This window comes from Cervus canadensis, chromosome 2 (assembly GCF_019320065.1).
Source record: "Cervus canadensis isolate Bull #8, Minnesota chromosome 2, ASM1932006v1, whole genome shotgun sequence".
NCBI lineage: Eukaryota > Metazoa > Chordata > Mammalia > Artiodactyla > Cervidae > Cervus > Cervus canadensis.
Window position 1 is genome coordinate 62498518 of NC_057387.1, and position 18791 is coordinate 62517308.

General features: G+C 36.5%; 1 protein-coding gene across 3 annotated transcripts; it reads right to left on the reverse strand.

The window, feature by feature from the left end:
- Positions 1–952: 952 nt before the first annotated feature.
- Positions 953–17923, reverse strand: IFI44 (interferon induced protein 44). Of its 3 annotated transcripts, XM_043460881.1 has the most exons (10): positions 17805–17922; positions 17471–17567; positions 17116–17140; positions 14392–14428; positions 13261–13456; positions 12953–13099; positions 6445–6616; positions 5109–5209; positions 2853–3027; positions 953–1255 (listed from the first exon to the last, which is right to left on the reverse strand). In XM_043460881.1, exons 2-10 carry the CDS (start codon positions 17555–17557, stop codon positions 1236–1238), a joined length of 960 nt encoding a protein of 319 aa, XP_043316816.1. In that variant the 5' UTR covers positions 17558–17567; positions 17805–17922; the 3' UTR covers positions 953–1235. The 3 variants fall into 3 exon arrangements, with proteins under 3 accessions (XP_043316816.1, XP_043316814.1, XP_043316815.1); XM_043460879.1 differs by having other exon boundaries at positions 17116–17567; XM_043460880.1 differs by lacking the exons at positions 953–1255; positions 5109–5209 and having other exon boundaries at positions 17116–17567; positions 17805–17923.
- Between the last annotated feature and the right edge of the window lie 868 nt (positions 17924–18791).

Genomic DNA, 18791 nt, shown 5'->3' on the forward strand with positions numbered 1-18791 from the left:
ATCTACAGATTTTTCACCAGATACGTAAAACATGTGACTCTGAGACACCAGCTGAGAAACAGTTTGAGGTCAGTTTTCCAACTCCAGGATCATATCTTGTTTTCAAAATTATGAATTGTTCCCTCTGGACTTGTTCCAAAGGTTTATTTGTTCCAAATATTTGTTCCAAATATTTCCTTCTTTTTATTGCTGAATAGTATTCCACTGTGTGGATATACCACATCTTTTTACTTATTCACCAGTCAATAGGCTTTTGGATTGTTTCCAATGAAGTTGAAGATATGTAGACAGACCCAGTGAGCTAGCAATTTCTCAGTTATACATCTTAGGGGCAATTTTTATATGTGCCTCAAAAGATGTATATAAGAATCTTTGTAGTAGCATTATCCATTATCATCCCAAATTGGTGATAATCCCCAGGCCTATGAATAGTATTAATAGAATAGATAATAAATTGCAGTATATTACATAGAGCCCCTCTCCACCTTGAAATGTAATCACCATCTTCATTTTTATGACCATCATCATTTTTAAGATCATCATTTCCTTTGCTTTACTTAGCACTTCTGTGAGATTTATATAAATCTATTCATCATGTATAGATTCATTCATATCCTTCTTCTTTTGGTCAATAGTATATTTTTAATATTTATTGATACTGTTGTATATAGTTATAGCTCTTTAATTTTCATTGCTACATGAAATGAAATCTCTATGTAATATTAATTTGCTACCTCCTTGAAGAAGTGTTCAGATATTCAAACAAAAGTGGCTTTAGGTTAAAGAATAGATTAACAGAGACCCAAAGAGAATCAAGCACTTTAGAAATAACATAAGAAGGCAAAAATTAAGACAACATGGGCGAAGGTCAGAAGATGTTGACAAGTCATGTTAGAATAATCTTTTCCAAAATCACACACACACGTATAGACACACTCAAGTTAGACTTCAGTTTTACAAGAAGAAACTTTAATTTTTCACAGATACAGAACATAATTTTTAAAGAAATTATTAGTCTTTTGTATGATTAGTGACTTAAATTGTGCTGTTCCTCTTTATAGGTATTATGATTTTGTATGTGTAATTTCATTCTAGACTTAAATAAAATATCCCCCTCAGGTTCAGCTGCTTCCCTTTTCCCCGTATTTTCTCATTTCACACTTTTCACTCTTCTATGATGAGATTAAAAGCTTTAATATGCAACATGCTCGCTTATTTTCTTTATTCACACTTGATCATTTCTTTCTTCTGATCTCTGAGTAAAGGAAAAGAACATATTCTTAATGGGTTATCTAGGGAAAAGCACAGAGAAGGCAATGGCACCCCACTCCAGTACTCTTGCCCGGAAAATCCCACGGATGAGGAGCCTGGTAGGCTGCAGTCCATGGGGTCGCTAAGAGTCAGACACGACTGAGCGACTTCATTTTCACTTTTCACTTTCCTGCATTGGAGAAGGAAATGGCAACCCACTCCAGAGTGTTCTTGCCTGGAGAATCCCAGGGATGGCTGAGCCTGGCGGGCTGCCATCTATGGGGTTGCACAGAGTCGGACACGACTGAAGCGACTTAGCAGCAGCAGGGAAAAGCAACCAGTAGGAAGAAGAGACACTGGGCTACGGGAGGTCTAAGTCACCCCTGACTTTGGGAGTGCATGCCCCATGAGGAAGAGATGGAATGGAAAAACTAAGATGGCAGAGTCAGAACCGCAAACGTAGTAATGTGATAGTTTCCCAGGAGTTTGCAAGCCAGAGAGCCAGAGATATGATACTCTGATTTCCCACAGACTGAAATAAGATTTGAGTTTAGGTTAACTCCTGCCTTATCTTTGATTGGAACAGTGCAGCATGTACTATCCACAGGTTGATAATAGGAAATACACATAAAGTCATAAAGCTGTTCTTAAAGTGTGGTGAAAATTGTTTCCTGTATCACTAAGATGTTACCTGCACTTTTCACTCTTTTTCATATGAATGCACAGTGAACATTTCCAGAAGCTTGTGATATGTGGTGATGACATAACTAATCTGATAGCTATGGAATATTAGCTATATTCCATAGTTCTGATGGAATATAACTTGTGTTTTAACAATTTTTTAGTTTTAATTTCTAATATAATAAGTATCAGTAGATAAAAACCTGCATAAATGAAAGCTCTTTGGGGTCTTCACTTAATCTGCAACTTACTATTAAATTTTTGGAGTCTTTAAATAGCAGCTCTCTGGCCAACCCAGGCTTTATAGCTATGTTAAGTGGGAGGGACAGGGAGCAGTGTGCTTACCCCAACTCATCTGGATCTAGAATTGTTGAATAGTTTTTGAATTCTCTTATTCTTTTGTGTTATAGTGCATATTGTGTATATATGTTTAAATATGTATGAACATTATGAACTGTGCATCATGTGAGATATTTAATCAGGATTACAATTACAGCTATATTAAATGTTTGAAAAAAAATAATAAAATCTGAAGTCATAAACAGGAAAAGCACCCGCCTCTACCCAGAACTGATTACACTGCATTAAGACAGCCTCTGATGAGGGAAAGCCATTGAAAAGTCAAGTAAAAAAAAAGGCATAAGTATAAAGCTCCAAGGAAGGACCAATAATCAAAGATCACATCTGATCAGAAACAATGCTGAGTCAATCCTTTTCTGAGTCCCAAGCAGCAAAGCCCACTTTGACAAAAGAGAACAAGGATACTGCTTGGTCTGTTAAGACAGAGGTGAATCATTTCAAATTTTCATTTTAAAACAAGACAAGATGGGTAAGAAGTAATGTAGGTCCAGTATGCACCCAAATTGGAAGTAGCCACATAGTGGACACCCTGAAGCTTTTACACCATCAAGCACATCTACCTGTGTTCTCAAGAGGCAAATTCTCTAAGAAGTCATCTGCAGCCCACAGCATCTCTTTCAATGCAGAGAGGATCAGGACGTCTATGACAGGCTCCAGTTCCCACTCTGAGGTGTAATTACTAACCACAAAGATGTCAGAAAGAGCGAATCCAAGTTTTCTGTGAACTGCCTCTAGCTGCAATAGAGATTGTAAAGCCCAAAAATCTTAAAACAGTGAAAAATACAATTTTATGTCAATATAAATTATGAAAGCACTAACATATAGTAAGGACTTGACAATGCTTTTGCTGTTGGAGAATGTAGAGACAGAGATCTGGCCCCATAAAGGGGTTTCTTAGAGAACTTCACAAGTCGACTTCTAACATCATTGCTAATTTTCATTTAGAATACACATAATAGATTCGATATGAATGAGAAGTGAAAGGTACCTAATAGTTTCATACAAACTACACTGAAATTCAAGCATTTTAACACCTTTATATTAGAATCTATCATTTCCTTTAATTTCCTTTTTAAATTTCTTTTCGATTTTTATTTATTTATTTTTGGTTGTGCTAGGTCTTTGCTGCTTTGCACAGACTTTCTCTAGTTGTAGCGAGTGGAGGTTACCCTCTCTTTGAAATGCGCGGCCTTTTCATTGCAATGGCTTCTCTTGTTACAGAGCACAGGCATTAGGCACACAAGCTTCAGTAGTTGCAGCCCAGGGGCTCAGCCGTTGCAGTGTGAGGGCCCTAGAGAGCGCAGGCTCCAGTAGCTCAGGCTTAGTAGTCGCAACACATGGGCTTGGTTGCTCCAGGACATGTGGGATCTTCTTGGGCCAGGGATCAAACACAAGTTCCCTGCATTGGCAGGTGGATTCTAATCCAATGTACCACCAGGAAAGGGAGTTCCCTTTCAGTTTCCTTTTAAAGGTTATGATCAGGATAAGTCGGTTTTACTAGACTAATTTAATGTTATGCTTAATCCAGGCTTAGCGTAGTTTATTTGTGGAACCACACTTCCTAGGTTCAAAATAGGACTCTGTCACCTCCTAGCACCATCAGTAAACTAGCAATTGTTTTACTCTGTATGCTTCTGTTTCCTTATCTAACAAACGTGGTAATGACGGTGCCCATCTCATAAAGTTGTTATAAAGTACTGAATAAGAAAATACATCACATGCTCAACGGGCTTCCCTGTTGGCTCAGTGGTAAAGAATCTGTCTGTAATGCAGGAGACCCGGATTCAACCCCTGGGTCAGGAAGATCCCCTGGAAGAGGGCATGGCAACCAATTCCAGTATTCTTGCCCTGAGAATCCCCATGGACAGAGGAGCCTAGCAGTCTACAATCCATGGGGTTGCAGAGTCAGACATGACTGAAGCCACTAGGCAGCAATAGTGCTCAACAAATATTAACTGTCTTTATTTCCTCCCACCTATGGTTCCCACCTTCAGGTTCCCTCGACTCCAATCTATTCTGCACATGGGTGGCAGATTTTTATTGGCTTAACTTTGGTCATACCATTGCTCTTTCAAAAAAAATTACTGCAATTCCATATAATGCACCTAATTAATAGAATCATCTCATGCAAATGTAACTTCCTCACTCTACCACTCCAAGGATTCAGCCCTCCGCTAAACTAAACAGTGCCATGCTTCCCATACACACTGCCTTTTGCTTCATTGATGCATTGACTTATGCTGTCCCCGGGGCCTCAGATTTTCCCCTTTTGGTCCCTTCACTTCCTGAAATGCTCCTCCTCAGGATCAACCCAGTAATGAAATCATTCCCCTTCCCTTTAATATACTATTTTCCCTTCTCTAAACTTTCAAAGCATTTTATTTTTAATCATTTCTGTTTATCACACTCAATCATATCATATTCTTTTGTCAATTTCTTCTTTTCCTACCACCTCCCCCAGTTTCTTTACCTCTTCCTACAAAATTATAAGCTTTTTTAGTGCAGGGAAATTATTTTTATTACCTCTGTACTTGATTGGAGACTGTCACATCTGCTTGATCAGCAAGGTAATTGATATAAGTTGAATAGAATCTAACTAAGTTAAGTTGTAATGAATGGAAATATCTGTGTCAGTGTAAAGATAAATATATATTTAATTTTTAAAAATTGGAAAATGAGCCTGAGTTATCCCAAGCAATTGTTTTAATTCTTCTTAAACTTAGTAGGTGTTTGTTTTTACTTTTATACACAGTAATATGTGATTAGAGTGACATAATACCCCAGAAAATGTGTTTAAAAATGGCATCACCCTTTACCTTAAGTTTCACAGGCACACATTTGTATATGTCTATGAGGTCAGCTTTTGTAATCAGATCCAAGGTATCTACATGAGTGAGCAACACCACATGGACCACATCTATGCCAAAAAGATCCATATTATTTTTATTATTAAAGACAACACCAATATTTTTCACTTAATCAGCTATCATTTATGCAATATGCTATCTATGGAGCAATTCCAGAGACTTGAGAAGATTCCATATCCCCCACAAAAAATGTCCCCTTTAACTATTCATTCATACTTGGAATTCGTCTAATAGGGGAAATATCCTTCATTGCCTCCTATGGGAAAAGACAAGACTTCAAAAGAAACCACCTCTTGGAAGAGGTAACTAAAATGTATGCTATAATAGCATTATTAATTGATTTCACATCCTATCCAAACATTTGTGTTTTTATGGAGATTAGAGAAAACCAAAAGAACTCTAACACACAAGATGGGGGAAAAGACGCCTCAAGAAGGAGATGGAATTTTAGCAATGACCTCACTGCACATCACCCTTGAAAGCTTTTAAATTTCAGTGAACAAGTAAATCAATCATTCCCTGCTTCTAACTTAATCAAAGTTGTGACAAATTGGCTCATCTGCAAACAGTGAATAACAGGGCCTAGAAAAACTATTAAGGCACCCTAATTCCCTAATCCTATTTACCTTCTCCGAAGCCTTGATGCTACCTCTCCCTACTCAACATCTTACTTTCCTACATCTTTTTCTTACTGAAATGTTCTTCTCCACTTTCTAATCCTTTAAGAATCAAAGGGGAATTTAGGATTCTTGGTAAATAAACACATGCTAGAATGCCAAGGTAGCAGGCAGTGAGGATTATAGTAACCTCTTCATCTATATTGATTTGTTTAATCTTTGTAATAAATCTCTGAGGTAGGCTCTATGATTACACTACAATTTTATAGATCAGAAAATTGAGGCACAAAGTCACTCAGCTTGTGAGGGATTAATTTGATTGAATCACACTGATTAGCCAGAGGAATATTCACCTATGAGGGCTTCCCAGGTAGCGCTAGTAGTAAAGAACCCGCCTGCCAATGAAGGAGACATAAGAGACGTGGGTTCAACCCCTGAGTTGAGAAGACCCCCTGGAGGAGGGTGTGACAACCCACTCCAGTATTCTTGCCTGGAGAATCCCATAAACAGAGGAACCTGGAGGGCTATAGTCCTATGGAATCAGACACAACTGAAGTGACTTAGCACACACACATTCACATATGCAGTTTCTTAAGTTCTTCATCCTGTCCCCAAACTATGCAACAATATAATCAATTGTCTTAGAAGTAAAGTGGAAAGAGACTCACCAGACTTAATCAACTCCCTTCGAATTCTTTTGATCCTTTTCACCATCTGATTGGAGAGCTGTTCAACAGAGTTGGCATTGAACACAAATGCCACGCAATGGACTCTGTCCTCCAGCAATGGGCAGCCTGTATGGTTACCAATACCTTTTGGCATTAGTTTCAAGGAATTACACTGTAAAGTAAACATAAAGCAACATATTAATTCAATGAATCACACTCCGCACCAAGCACAGTTCAAGTGACTGAAACTGAACCAAACGGGCATGTCTCTACCATTAAAGGGCTACCGATCTGGTAGAGAAGACAGTTGTTATGCAATTAGATAGCTGTCCTTTCACATGGTCAGGTAAAGCTTCTGTGAGGAAGGGTCATATACTCAGAAAGCTAAAATGTTGGGGGGAGTTAGTCTGAAAAAGGGAATAAGGAGATGGTAGAGAGCATTCGCGATAGAAGCAGCAATGTGGATAAAGGTGGAAGTGAAAGCATTCAGAAAGAAATCTGGTATCATCAGAATACAAGGGGGAAAGTGATTCAAAATAGGATGTGTTTACTCTTGAACTAGCAATTCCTCTGCTGGGAATCTGTCCTACATATATACTAGCAAAATACAAAGTGATATATATACAAAGCTATTAACTTCAGGACTATTTGTAGTGGCAAAAATCTGATTCATCAATGACATATAGTATTCTGTCACCTCTCTAAGAAAGGAGAAACCACAAATAAACTATAAATTTTTATATGGGGTACTTACAAGAAAAGAAGAGGAATGTATTTTATGAGTCAGAGAAAAGATGGATTCTTTGAGTACACCCTCTTTTCTAGATTTGACCTTGTATAGATGATAAACATAAATATAAAACTAAATTTTAAAAGCTATCCTTAACTTTAAACAAATAAGCTTTTATATCCAGTGGGATCATAACCACACAGAGATATACAATTTGATTGACTTGAAAACATAGTCATTTGTATATTTCTGCTACATGTTTCCTAAATTGAATATAAAAATCTGCTAAAAGACTAAGTTGTTTCCATCTTTGATTGTGTTTATATTATGTTGGTATTAAATATGATCATGATTAGATTGTTCATAGTAGTAATAGAAATTTTGCTCTGAGACCACAGTGAATAATATGTGCAATAAAGCAAATGAGTTGTGACATGATATTCTGCCAACTCTGATGCACTTAAGAATAGGGATTCTCTGCTTGGGAGAAATCAGATACAAATGTAAGATTGTTGTTCAGTGGCTAAGTCATATACAACTTATTGCGACCCCATGGACTGCAGCACTCTAGGCTTTCTTGTCCTTCACTATCTCCCCCAGTTTGCTCAAGCTCATGTCCATTGAGTCAGTGATGCCATCCAACCATCTCATCCTCTGTCACCCCCCCCCCAACCCTCAATCTTTCCCAGTATCAGAGTCTTTTCCAATGAATAGGCCCTTCACATTAGATGGCCAAAGTTTTAGCACTTCAGCTTCAGCATCAGCCCTCCCAGTGAATATTCAGAGCTAATTTCCTTTAGGATTATGTAAAATAGAAGAGATTAAGTAAGAATTTGAATGGAAAGTTTCTGCATGAATTCAAAATATATTTTATCATAAGTACATATATTATATATGTGTGTGTGTGTGTGTGTGTGGGTATCTTAGCCTTGTCTACAGAAAAGGGCAAGAACCAGTAGCCAACTAAGAAACAATCAACAGTTCTAATGACCCAAGCAAAGACTCCTTAGAGAAATCACTGATTTAAAATCTAGAACTGGAAATATATACAATGTGGCTTGAATATCTAGTATATTATAAATAAGAAATATAGAAAATTTTTCAGGTTTCTGTCAAAAAAAATCACTTAGTATCCAAAATGTAGAGGTTTCCACTTGTCAAAAATGGTATATTTGGCATCAAAATGGAGAAAAACATAGTAAATAGAAACATATCAAGTATGTTCAATTCATGAGTTCATATGGATAATAAAATAATAAATGGTAATTGTTGGCAGATACAAAGAGCTAACTTACTGTTTCAAAAGTTTGTAAAAAAGAGAAAAAATGGAGCATACATTTCTACCTTTCCTATATAAGCTCTACCACTAAATAATCTAGTAATAGAAGAGGGGAAGTGTCTCTTTCATATGTGAAATGAAGGAGTGATAGAAAGAGAATATCACTATTTTCACACTGCAGTAAAGGATCCAGACATTGAACACTGATGAATACCTATATTAGAGAAATGACAAAACCCAAAGTTGTATGCCTCTTCATGAAAGAACACACCACCACCTATGAAGCAGAAGCTGAATTTAAACATGCCACAGGCATGGTTTTGGAATTTTTTCCATGGTTTTGGAAACCCACATCAATTGAAACAAACAGCAAAGTTCAGACTATAGGTTAGTCTAGAGAACAAACAACTAGATTTCTTAAAAAATTAATTTCAAAGAAGAATACCAGAAGATATAGAGGCAGAACATACAGACTAAAAGAGGCTGGAGAGATTTATTTGAATAATGTTTCTAACAAATTGTTAAAAAAAAGATGCATGATAAAGAGAAATGGGTAATAGCTTGCAAATTAAGAAGAAGTATAACTTTTAGATGTGATAAGCATATTATGGCTATATTTAATAAAAGACACATATGTGCCATGAGTGTATATATTATATATTTATGTTTATATACATACATATATAAAAAATTTGACATGTTAAATATAAATTAAATATATATATTTTAATAACAAATTTTAAATAGATATATATATTCAAATAAAAGTGAAAGTGTTAGTCTCTCAGTCATGTCCAACTCTTGGGAATCCCATGGACTGTAGCCTGTGAGGCTCCTCTGTGCATGGAATTCTCCAGGCAAGAATACTGGAAAGAGTAGCCAGGAAATAATGGAAAGGAGTGGTTACTCCTTCCTCCAGGAGATCTTTCTCACCCAGAGATCAAACATGGGTCTCCTGCATTGCAGGCAAATTCTTTACCATCTGAGTCACCAGGAAGACTAGAGATCTCGTCAAGAAAATTGGAGTGATCAAGGAAATAATTCATGCAAGGATGGACGTGATAAAGGACAGAAATGGTAGTACCTAACAGAAGCAGAAGAGATCAAGATGTGGGAAGAGTTCACAGAAGAACTATACAAAAAAGGTCTTAATGACCCAGATAATCATGACAGTGTGGTCACTCACCTAGAGTCAGACATCCTGGAGTGTGCAGTCAAGTAGGCCTTAGGGAATATTACTACAGACAAAGCTAGTGGAGGTGATGGAATTCTAGCTGTTATTTCAAATCCTAAAAGATGATGCTGTTAAAGTGTGACATTCAATATGTCAGCAAATTTGGAAAACTCAGCAGAGGCCACAGGACTGGAAAAGTTCCTTTTTCAATCCAATTCCAAAGAAAGGCAATGCCAAAGAATGTTCAGATTACTGTACAGTTGCACTTATTTCACAGGCTAGCAAGGTAATGCTCAAAATCCTTCAAGCTAGGCTTCAGCAGTAGGTGAACCAGATACACAAACTGGATTATAAAAGGCAGAGGAACCAGGGATCAAACTGCCAACATTCTTTAAATCATAGAGAAAGCAAGGGAATTCCAGAAAAATATCTACTTCTGTGTCACTGATTATGCTAAAGCCTTTGAATGTGCAGACCACAACAAACTGTGGAAAATTCTTAAAGAGATGGGAATACCAGACCACCTTACCTGTCTACTGAGTAACCTGTATGCAGGTCAGACATTGAACAACAGGCTGGTTCAAAATTGGGAAACAAGAACATCAAGGCTGTATATTGTCACCCTGCTTATTTAACTTCTATGCTGAGTACATTATGCAAATGCCACACTAGATGAATCACAAGATGGAATCAAAATTGCCAGGAGAAATATCAACAACCTCAGATATGCAGATGACAACACTCTAATGTCAGAAAGTAAAGAGGAACTAAAGAGCCTCTTGATGAGGATGAAAGAGGAGAGTGAAAAAGCTGGCTTAAAACTCAACATTCAAAAAACTAAGATCATGGCATTCAGTCCCATCACTTCATGACACATAGAAGGGGGGAAAAATAGAAGCAGTTATATATTTTTCTTTCCTTGGGCTCCAGATCACTGTGGACAGTGACTGCAGCCATGAAATTAAAAGACACTTGCTCCTTATAAGGGAAGCTATGACAAAACTAGACAGCATATTAAAAAGGAAAAACATTACTTTGTTGACAAAGATTCATATAGTCAAAGCCATGGTTTTTCCAGTAGCCATGTATGCATGTAAGAGTTGGACGGTAAAGAAGGTGGAGTGCCGAAGAATGGATGCTTTCAAGTTGTGGTGCTAGAGAAGACTCCTGAAAGTGCCTTGGACTGCAAGGAGATCAAATCAGTCAATCCTAAAGGAAATCAACCCTGAATATTCATATGGAAGGACCAATGTTGAAGCTGAAGCTCCAATACTATGGCTACCTGATGCAAAGAGCTGATTCATTGGAAAAGACTCCGATGCTTGGAAAGATTGAGGGCAGGAGGAGATGGGGACAACAGAGGATGAGATGGTTGAATGGCATCACTGACAGGATGGACATGAGTTTGAGCAAATTCCAGGGGATAGTGAAGGACAGGGAAGTCTGGTGTGTTGCAGTCCATGAGGTCCCAGAGGGTCAGACACAACTTATCAAATGAACAACAACAACAGCAACATATATTTAAAGGCATATTCACTTATGGGTGAAATGTTATGACTTCTCATATTTTCTTCCAAATAATACAGGAGAGAAGAATGTGGGTAGACATAGATGAATCAAGATTGGCTATAAATAAAAAAATTGTTGAAGCTATGTAAATGAAAATTTGTTAAATAGTTTTGTCCACCTTTACATAGGTTTAACCTTCTCTATAATAAATATTTCTTTTAAAGAATATTTTAAAATAAGCTTAGCTACCTCTGTAAGATAACTTGACACTAAAGAATGAAAGAACCTTGCATGAATTTAAAAATAAAGTATTTTCTGTTTCTGGATAAAAATACTGGATGTGTAAAGATGTATATTGACATGCAATGTAAAATTTTCACATCATCCCAATCAAAGCAACAACAAATCAAACACAGAAACAACCAAATAAGGCACAAACAAGTTCATTTGAAAAATTGTATGTATGAAATAGTCAAAAATCTGTGAGAAATGAATAATGAATGATGTATCCAGTGAGTTATCAAGACACAATTTATTGCCATGGAAATTAAAACAATTAGACAATATAATAAAAACAATATCACAAAGGAATTGAAATATATATTAATAGGACAAACTATGGAATAAAAAGTAATACATATATTTAAAATGAAAAATATGCAAAGACATTCAATGAAAAATGTTGGCACATTTAGCTATTCATTTGGAACAAGATGAATTAATAATTAACTTAAGATCTAAATGTTTATAGAAATAAATGGGAAAGTTAATTTGTTTTTTTTTTAAAGGCTGACTGAAGTAGTTCTTCTCTTTAATCTTTTCCTTTTTCTTGCCTGGAATATTGACAGTGCTTAGCATGACCATCTTGAGAACACAAAGATTAAAACTACATGTCTTAGCCATCCTGGCCTGCTGTCACAGGTTAAAGAGAAAAACCTTTATTTCTCATGGTTCTGGAAGCTAGGAAATCCAAGATCAAAATGCTAGTAGATTTGGTGTGTGGTGAGAGCCACCTTCTTGCTGTGTCCTCATATGGCTTCTAGAGAGGTCATCTGTTGCGTCCTTTCTTACAAGGATACTAATTACATTTATGAGGGCTTCATTGTCATGATCCAATCACCTCCAAAATTCTCTACCCTCAAACCTCAGCACGTTATGGATTAAGCCTTCAACATATGAGTGTGGGGTTGGGAGGGCAAACATTATGCCTTACGCTGAGGGATCTCAGAACCAAAAGTCAGAAGGACTCTCGAAATTAATAACCTGCCACACTAGCCCAAAACTGCCTACCTTCAGACTTCCTGTTACATAAGAAAAATCACCCACGTGAGTATATTGATGTAGTTAGATTTCTATTTCACACAACCAAAAGCAAGCCAACATGAAACAGCGTTCATGGTTACAACAGCTATGACAAGAATCCTTTGGATGCCCTGTGTGCTGTGACTTCAGTTATGTCTGACTCTTCATGGCCGTGTGGACTCTATCCTCTGTCCATGGGAATCTCCAGGTAAGAATACTGGAGTGGGTTGCCGTGCCCTTCTCCAATGAATCTTCCCAACCCAGGGATGGAACCCAGGTCTCTTGAGTTTCCTGCACTAGCAGGCAGGTTCTTTACTACTAGTGCCACCTGGCAAGCCCCTTGGATGTTTTAATTCTTTATAAAATAAAATATCAAAATGCAGAAAAGGATCATGAACAAGTATAGTTTAATACAGTAAATCCCAACACACTAGAGTCTGATATTGTCAGTTGTGGGCAAAAATAAACATTTTAAGTATCAATTATACATTCTCAATAATTAGCTAAATCATACCTGGTATCTGTCAGGAAAATGGCCTTCTAAAATATAGGGTATGTCATCCATGTCCAGGCCTTCTTTCTCACTCAGCCCCATTGAGTCACACAGAATAAATGGCAGAGTGTTGTTATCCTTCGCATCCTTAATGAAATATGTTCTGTTCTGCAGAGGGAAAAAAGCAGCTTTAAGAGCTCATTAAAAAAAAAAAACAACTGTAAATTGAAATGAACTCTATGTGTAATTAAATTGATCAGCAAAAGACATTTCAAATCTAGTTAACTTGAATAAAGAAGCAAAGGCTGAGTGATCTAGCATGGACTCACCTTTTCAGATGTCCCAGTTGGATTAGAACCCACCAAAGCCTGGTTCGTTACATGGCCTCGGAAAATAGATTTCACTGAGTTGACAAAGCTAGACTTCCCAGCTCCAACTGGACCCAGAAGCAGAATCCGAATTTTGTTAACCAGGCCTCCATATGGTATGTAATTTCTTATAGCACACAATAAGCTCTCCTTGAGCCTGTTTAGATAAGACAAGTTTAACAGTTGACTAAGGTTAAATCATAAGACTCTACCATAAATTTTCCTAGAATTCAGTCTCTTTTCTTCTTCTATGTTATTATTTATTTCTAACTAGCAACTTGTATACAAAGACATGAAACTATCTTATCTCAAATCCTATTGTAAAAGAAGTAAAAGTAAAAATAACAGTTTTAACTAAAACCAATCAGACATAAAGCCTTTTGGACTTAAGTATATATAAATCTTGGAATAAACAGCAATTATGTTAAGCAAGAAGATAAATTACCAATAATAGACTTCAAAAACCACAACACAATATGTGACTTTTGAAGTTTTATAGACATAGATGGTTTCTAACATGTTCTTGAAGTTCGTCATAAGTATTCCCGTCCTGCCAACCACCCCTGCCCTGAAATAGTTAAAACTGTAGCTCTAAAAATTCTAAGCAAAAATACAGACATTCAGCCAAATAATAATTTCCCTTTAATATATAAAAACATTAGAAATGCCTTTCAGTGCTTTTTTTGCTTTAACATTGAAATTATGAAATATTTTGTAATTATAGATACAGTTTGTTCTTTGTGAGGTACACGTTATATGCTATAATTTACACTACCAATTTTATTGACAGACTGTACAGTAGAATAGGGTTTTCCAGGTGGTGCTAGTGGTAAAGAACCTGCCTGCCAATGCAGGAGACATAAGAGACAAAGGTTCAATCCCTGAGTCAGGAAGATCCTCTGGAGGAGGACATGGCCAACTCACTCCAGTATTCTTGCCTGGAGAAACCCATGGACAGAGGAGCCTGGTGGGCTACAGTCCAAAGGGTCGCAAAGAGTTGGGCATGACTGAAGAGACTTAAAGGAGGAAAGGATAGTAGAATAAGTCTCAGATAATGAACAGAATAATAGAGCATTAAAAACATTGACTTACTCAGTAATCCCATTCATCCTCCTTTTGTCCAATAAATCTAGAGAAATAATCAAAGAATAATGAAGATTACAGGTTGTTGAATGATTGGAACTGAATGAATGTCAATGAAGTCACTAGAAAAAATTACAAAAATTGCCTTTCTGCAGGAACAGTACAGTATGGTGAAAAGCAAGTAGAAAATTACAGGAAATCTCCCTAATGTATTTCATTTGAAGAGTCCAGAGCCGGACTCAAGGCGGGCACTGCAAGATCTTTTCTCACCAAATTATTTAGCAATAGTGTGTGGTCCACTCCAACACCAGAGATGTGGGCTGGGTCCTCACTGAATTAGAGAAGCAAAGCCTAGAGGCATAGACAGGCCAGGGAAAGAATCAAAATACTCTAAAATATCTTCTCCTCCATAAATCCAATAGATCTGAAGGGGATAATGTACAAAAACACACAAATAAAAAACCACAGGCACCAGATTTTCTCTAAAACCTACTATCAACTGTTGGGCCTCAGAACTTCCAATCCAATTGATTTTCTTCTTGGTGCAGAAGGAAATGTAGTACTTGTGCATAAACAATGAGCGCACAGTAAAGGTTTCAAGGGCAGACTTAGGTCTTCACCGAACCAGTGAGACTCAGGCTCAGCATTCTTTTGTTTCTTGGAAAGGGTTACTCTTTTTTGGTGGATTTAAAACTGGAAGGATTAGGTGCAGTGATGCTGGTAACTCTAAACAACAAAAGAATAATACTGTGTGGAACATTTCTAAATATAGCTAAATGCATGATTACAAAGAAATGTTCTTTAAATTACCGAAGGTAGAAATAGTGAAGACTGTGTTCAACGACGACAATATAATAAAACTAGAAAAGAATGAGTGTAAACAAAGAGAAGGGCAACCTCTTAGGATTTCACAAAGCACTTTTTATATAGCTTCAACATCCAAAAGGAAATAAAAATCAAAATTGTAAATGTATAGAATATAAGAATATGAATACTTAATATCAACCTTGGGATGTGTATATTTCATGAATAACAAGAAAGAAGGAAAGAAACAGAAAATAGAAACAAAAGAATAAAGGGGAACAAATCTTAGAAATATAAGAATATAACAAAAATAAAAAGGAAAATTCATAAATTGAAAAAGAATAAATCAAAATAGTCATTAATGTAAAATATGAAATAAATAAATTACTAACTAGTCCAATCAAAAAAAGCCAAATTCACAAAATGTCACACCACAAGTTACATACCAGAATGGCTACAAATTGCAAGATCAGTAATAAAAGATTTGGGGAAAGTTTTAGAGACAGAAGGTCTCATACACTGCTTGTGGCAATGAAAATGGGTATGACAATGTTGGAAAACTTTATCAGTATCTACTGAAACTGAATATACACATACCTGATGACCCAGCAATTTCATACTTATATCCTTTAAAAAAATTATATATATATATATGAGCCAAAAGACATATACAAGAATATTTATAGCAATATTATTTGTACTAGCCCCAAACTGGAAAACCCAAATGGTCACCAAAAGTGACTTGATCTTTTTTATAGTGTGATGGACTCATTACAATGAATATTACATGAAAATAAAAAGGAGAAAATTACTACTATATATAATACTATGGATGAATAATTAGGGAGGTAGAAGTTAAAACAGCTGACCTTGGATACATTCACTCTCTTTACCAGGGAAAGGAAAAAAAGTAACTAGGTCTAATTTTCTTATAAAGATGCTAGTAGTCTTGTCTCCTGGGAAATAAACTAGTGATATTTGCTACAAGGACGGTATTTTTCGCTTGAATATCTTTAACAGTATGTTCCTGACTAAGAATTATGTGCTGAGTTACTTCAGTCGTGTCAAATTCTTTGTGACCCCACGGACTGTAGCCCGCCAGGCTTTTCTATCCATGGGAATACTGGAGTGGGTTGCCATTTCCTTTTCCAGAGGATCTTCCTGACCTAGGGATCTAACCCAAGTCTCCTGCATCCCCTGCAGTAGCAGGCAGATTCTTCATCACTGAGCCACCTGGAAGCCATTTCTTTATTTCAAAATGATATATTGACATGTAACTAGCTAAAGGCTAAAAGGCAGCATAGTGTTATTCTAGAGTCCAGGACAGGATCTGGCACATAAACAGGCATTTCTACAACACTTTTGTGGGTAGCACAGACAACTGAAGCTTTTGTAAGGCATCTGCCCAAATGTAAACATACATAATTCTTAAACAACAACTCCGCTATCAGGACGTTACCATAAAGAAGTATTTTTGTGTACTCATATGCATACAGATAATACAGGAGCATTGGTTGTAACAGCAAATATAAGAAACAACTTATGTCCTTAGTAGAACAATGGGTAAAGTAACTTTGGTCTTTTGATATGATGGATATAATAGGAAACTGCAGCAGAAAGCATCGAGTACCAGCCAAGAGAAGTTCAAGCTCTGGTTTCTTTCTAACAGTCTCACAATCTTCAAGTTTGCTTTCTGTTCTCTCTCTCACTTCCTTCCACATTATCTCCTCCTCCCGACCCCTTCCCCACACTCCAGAGAACTCTAGATATGCAACTTTTGACCATGGTTGTGTTGTAGAAAACAATTTGGGGCCAGTTTTCAGTCTGGGCCTCCTGAAGATAAGGACAAGTATAAACAATTATTGTTCCTTTACAGGCATGGGTCAGCTAGAACCCTCCAGATGTGAAGGGTTATCTGGTTAAACCTACCTTCACATCGAAAAACTTCACAATCCTGGAAGGAAATATAACGTTGAGATAGTCCAAGTTTTTTCACTGTATTTATACTAAAATGCATCGTTTTTTTGTTTAGATGTATACTGACTTCACGATTTCCATAATAGTCTTCATCAAACAACATACGTAGTTTAAATGGTCCTACTTTGCATTCTGTAATTGTAATCTCTTGAAAGACAAAAACAGTGATTAGATAGTTTCCTTCCCCATAGTTCTTTTGCATATATGCCCCAACAATCTGATCTTCACTGTAAACCACTGTTAGAGTGGGTCCTTGTTCAGAGCATATCTTAAGCAAACTATTAGTAGAGAATCCATGGACACTGGCCTTATAGAGAAGACTAAACTGCTTTTCTCCAAAGTAATTTTGCAGCTTTTTCTCTTGCCTCCATGTCAAACGAGTTGCCACTGCCATACTTCTCAATCTGGTGGAAAATCAAACATTTTCCATTAAATATTGAAATTTTTGCACTGGCAAAAAGTTTGCATTAATGCTTCTTATTTACTTTGCATTACAAATGAAATGTGTAAACAGAGAGTGAATAAATAGCAAGAAAAGTCATTAGCTAGTTTTTCATTCTAAATGATTTTTTTTTAATTAAAAAATAAAAGACTACTGTTTGCAAGAGGCTAGGGAAAGTGGAAAGCCACAAATCATTTACCTGTTTGGAGAATCTCTTCAAGGGCTGAAGCTGAGGGTAGCTGCTCTGTCTGACAGCTAGGCAGGCACAAAGTGGGAGAAAAAACTTTCTCAGCAACCTTGAGGCTTTGGAGAGGCAGGGAAAAGGAAACTGAAACAGTGAGGTCCAGCCCAGTTGGCTGAGTGCTCACTTCCTCTAGTAAGCAAGCATAAAGGGATCCAGCTAATTTTAGATAGTAAAGCCATATAAAAATTATATTAGAAGAATCAAGGAATTGAAGTCGGAAGGAAGAAAACCTAATAGCTCACTACTTTTTTAATGACTTAAAAAAAATTTTAAGGACAATTCAGTTTCTATATATGGACACACAAAAAAAGCAATGTCTATTCTACCTCCAGCATGCATCTCAAATGTGTTCATTTCTCTTCATCTCTGCTATCAATATATTCTAAACCAACAAATGTAGATTGTTTAAACAGTTTCCTAACTCGTCCCTCTAATTTTCTGTTTGCCTCCTCTCCAATACTGTCTCTTCAATGGAGCCAGTCATTTGTAATATATACACTGAATAATGTAAATTTCACACTAAAACCCCTTCTCTGATTCCACATTGCTGGGGGTCACAAATCTGTGTTCTATAGGCTGAACACAACGTGCAGGTTTGTTTTGTAGGGCCAACACAATTCTTTTCCTTCTTCTGTTTTTTTTTTTTTTTTTTCTTGGTGGGAATGGGGCATGGGAGTAGATTTTAAGTTTGAATATTTTTATATCACTCAATTTCCGATTACCCTCATAAATCCACTAATTCTGGTTCTGAAAATCTTTAATTGTTTGCCTGGCCCAAAGAGGAATTTAAGTTTTTTATTCTATTTTAAAAAGCACTATAAAATAAAAATATTTTAGATAGTTTTAGGTATTACTTACTTAGCTAAAAAAGTACTAGAAGCTATCATATGCTTATTATTTACAAGGCACTATCCATGTTATCTCATTTATTCATTTCAATAA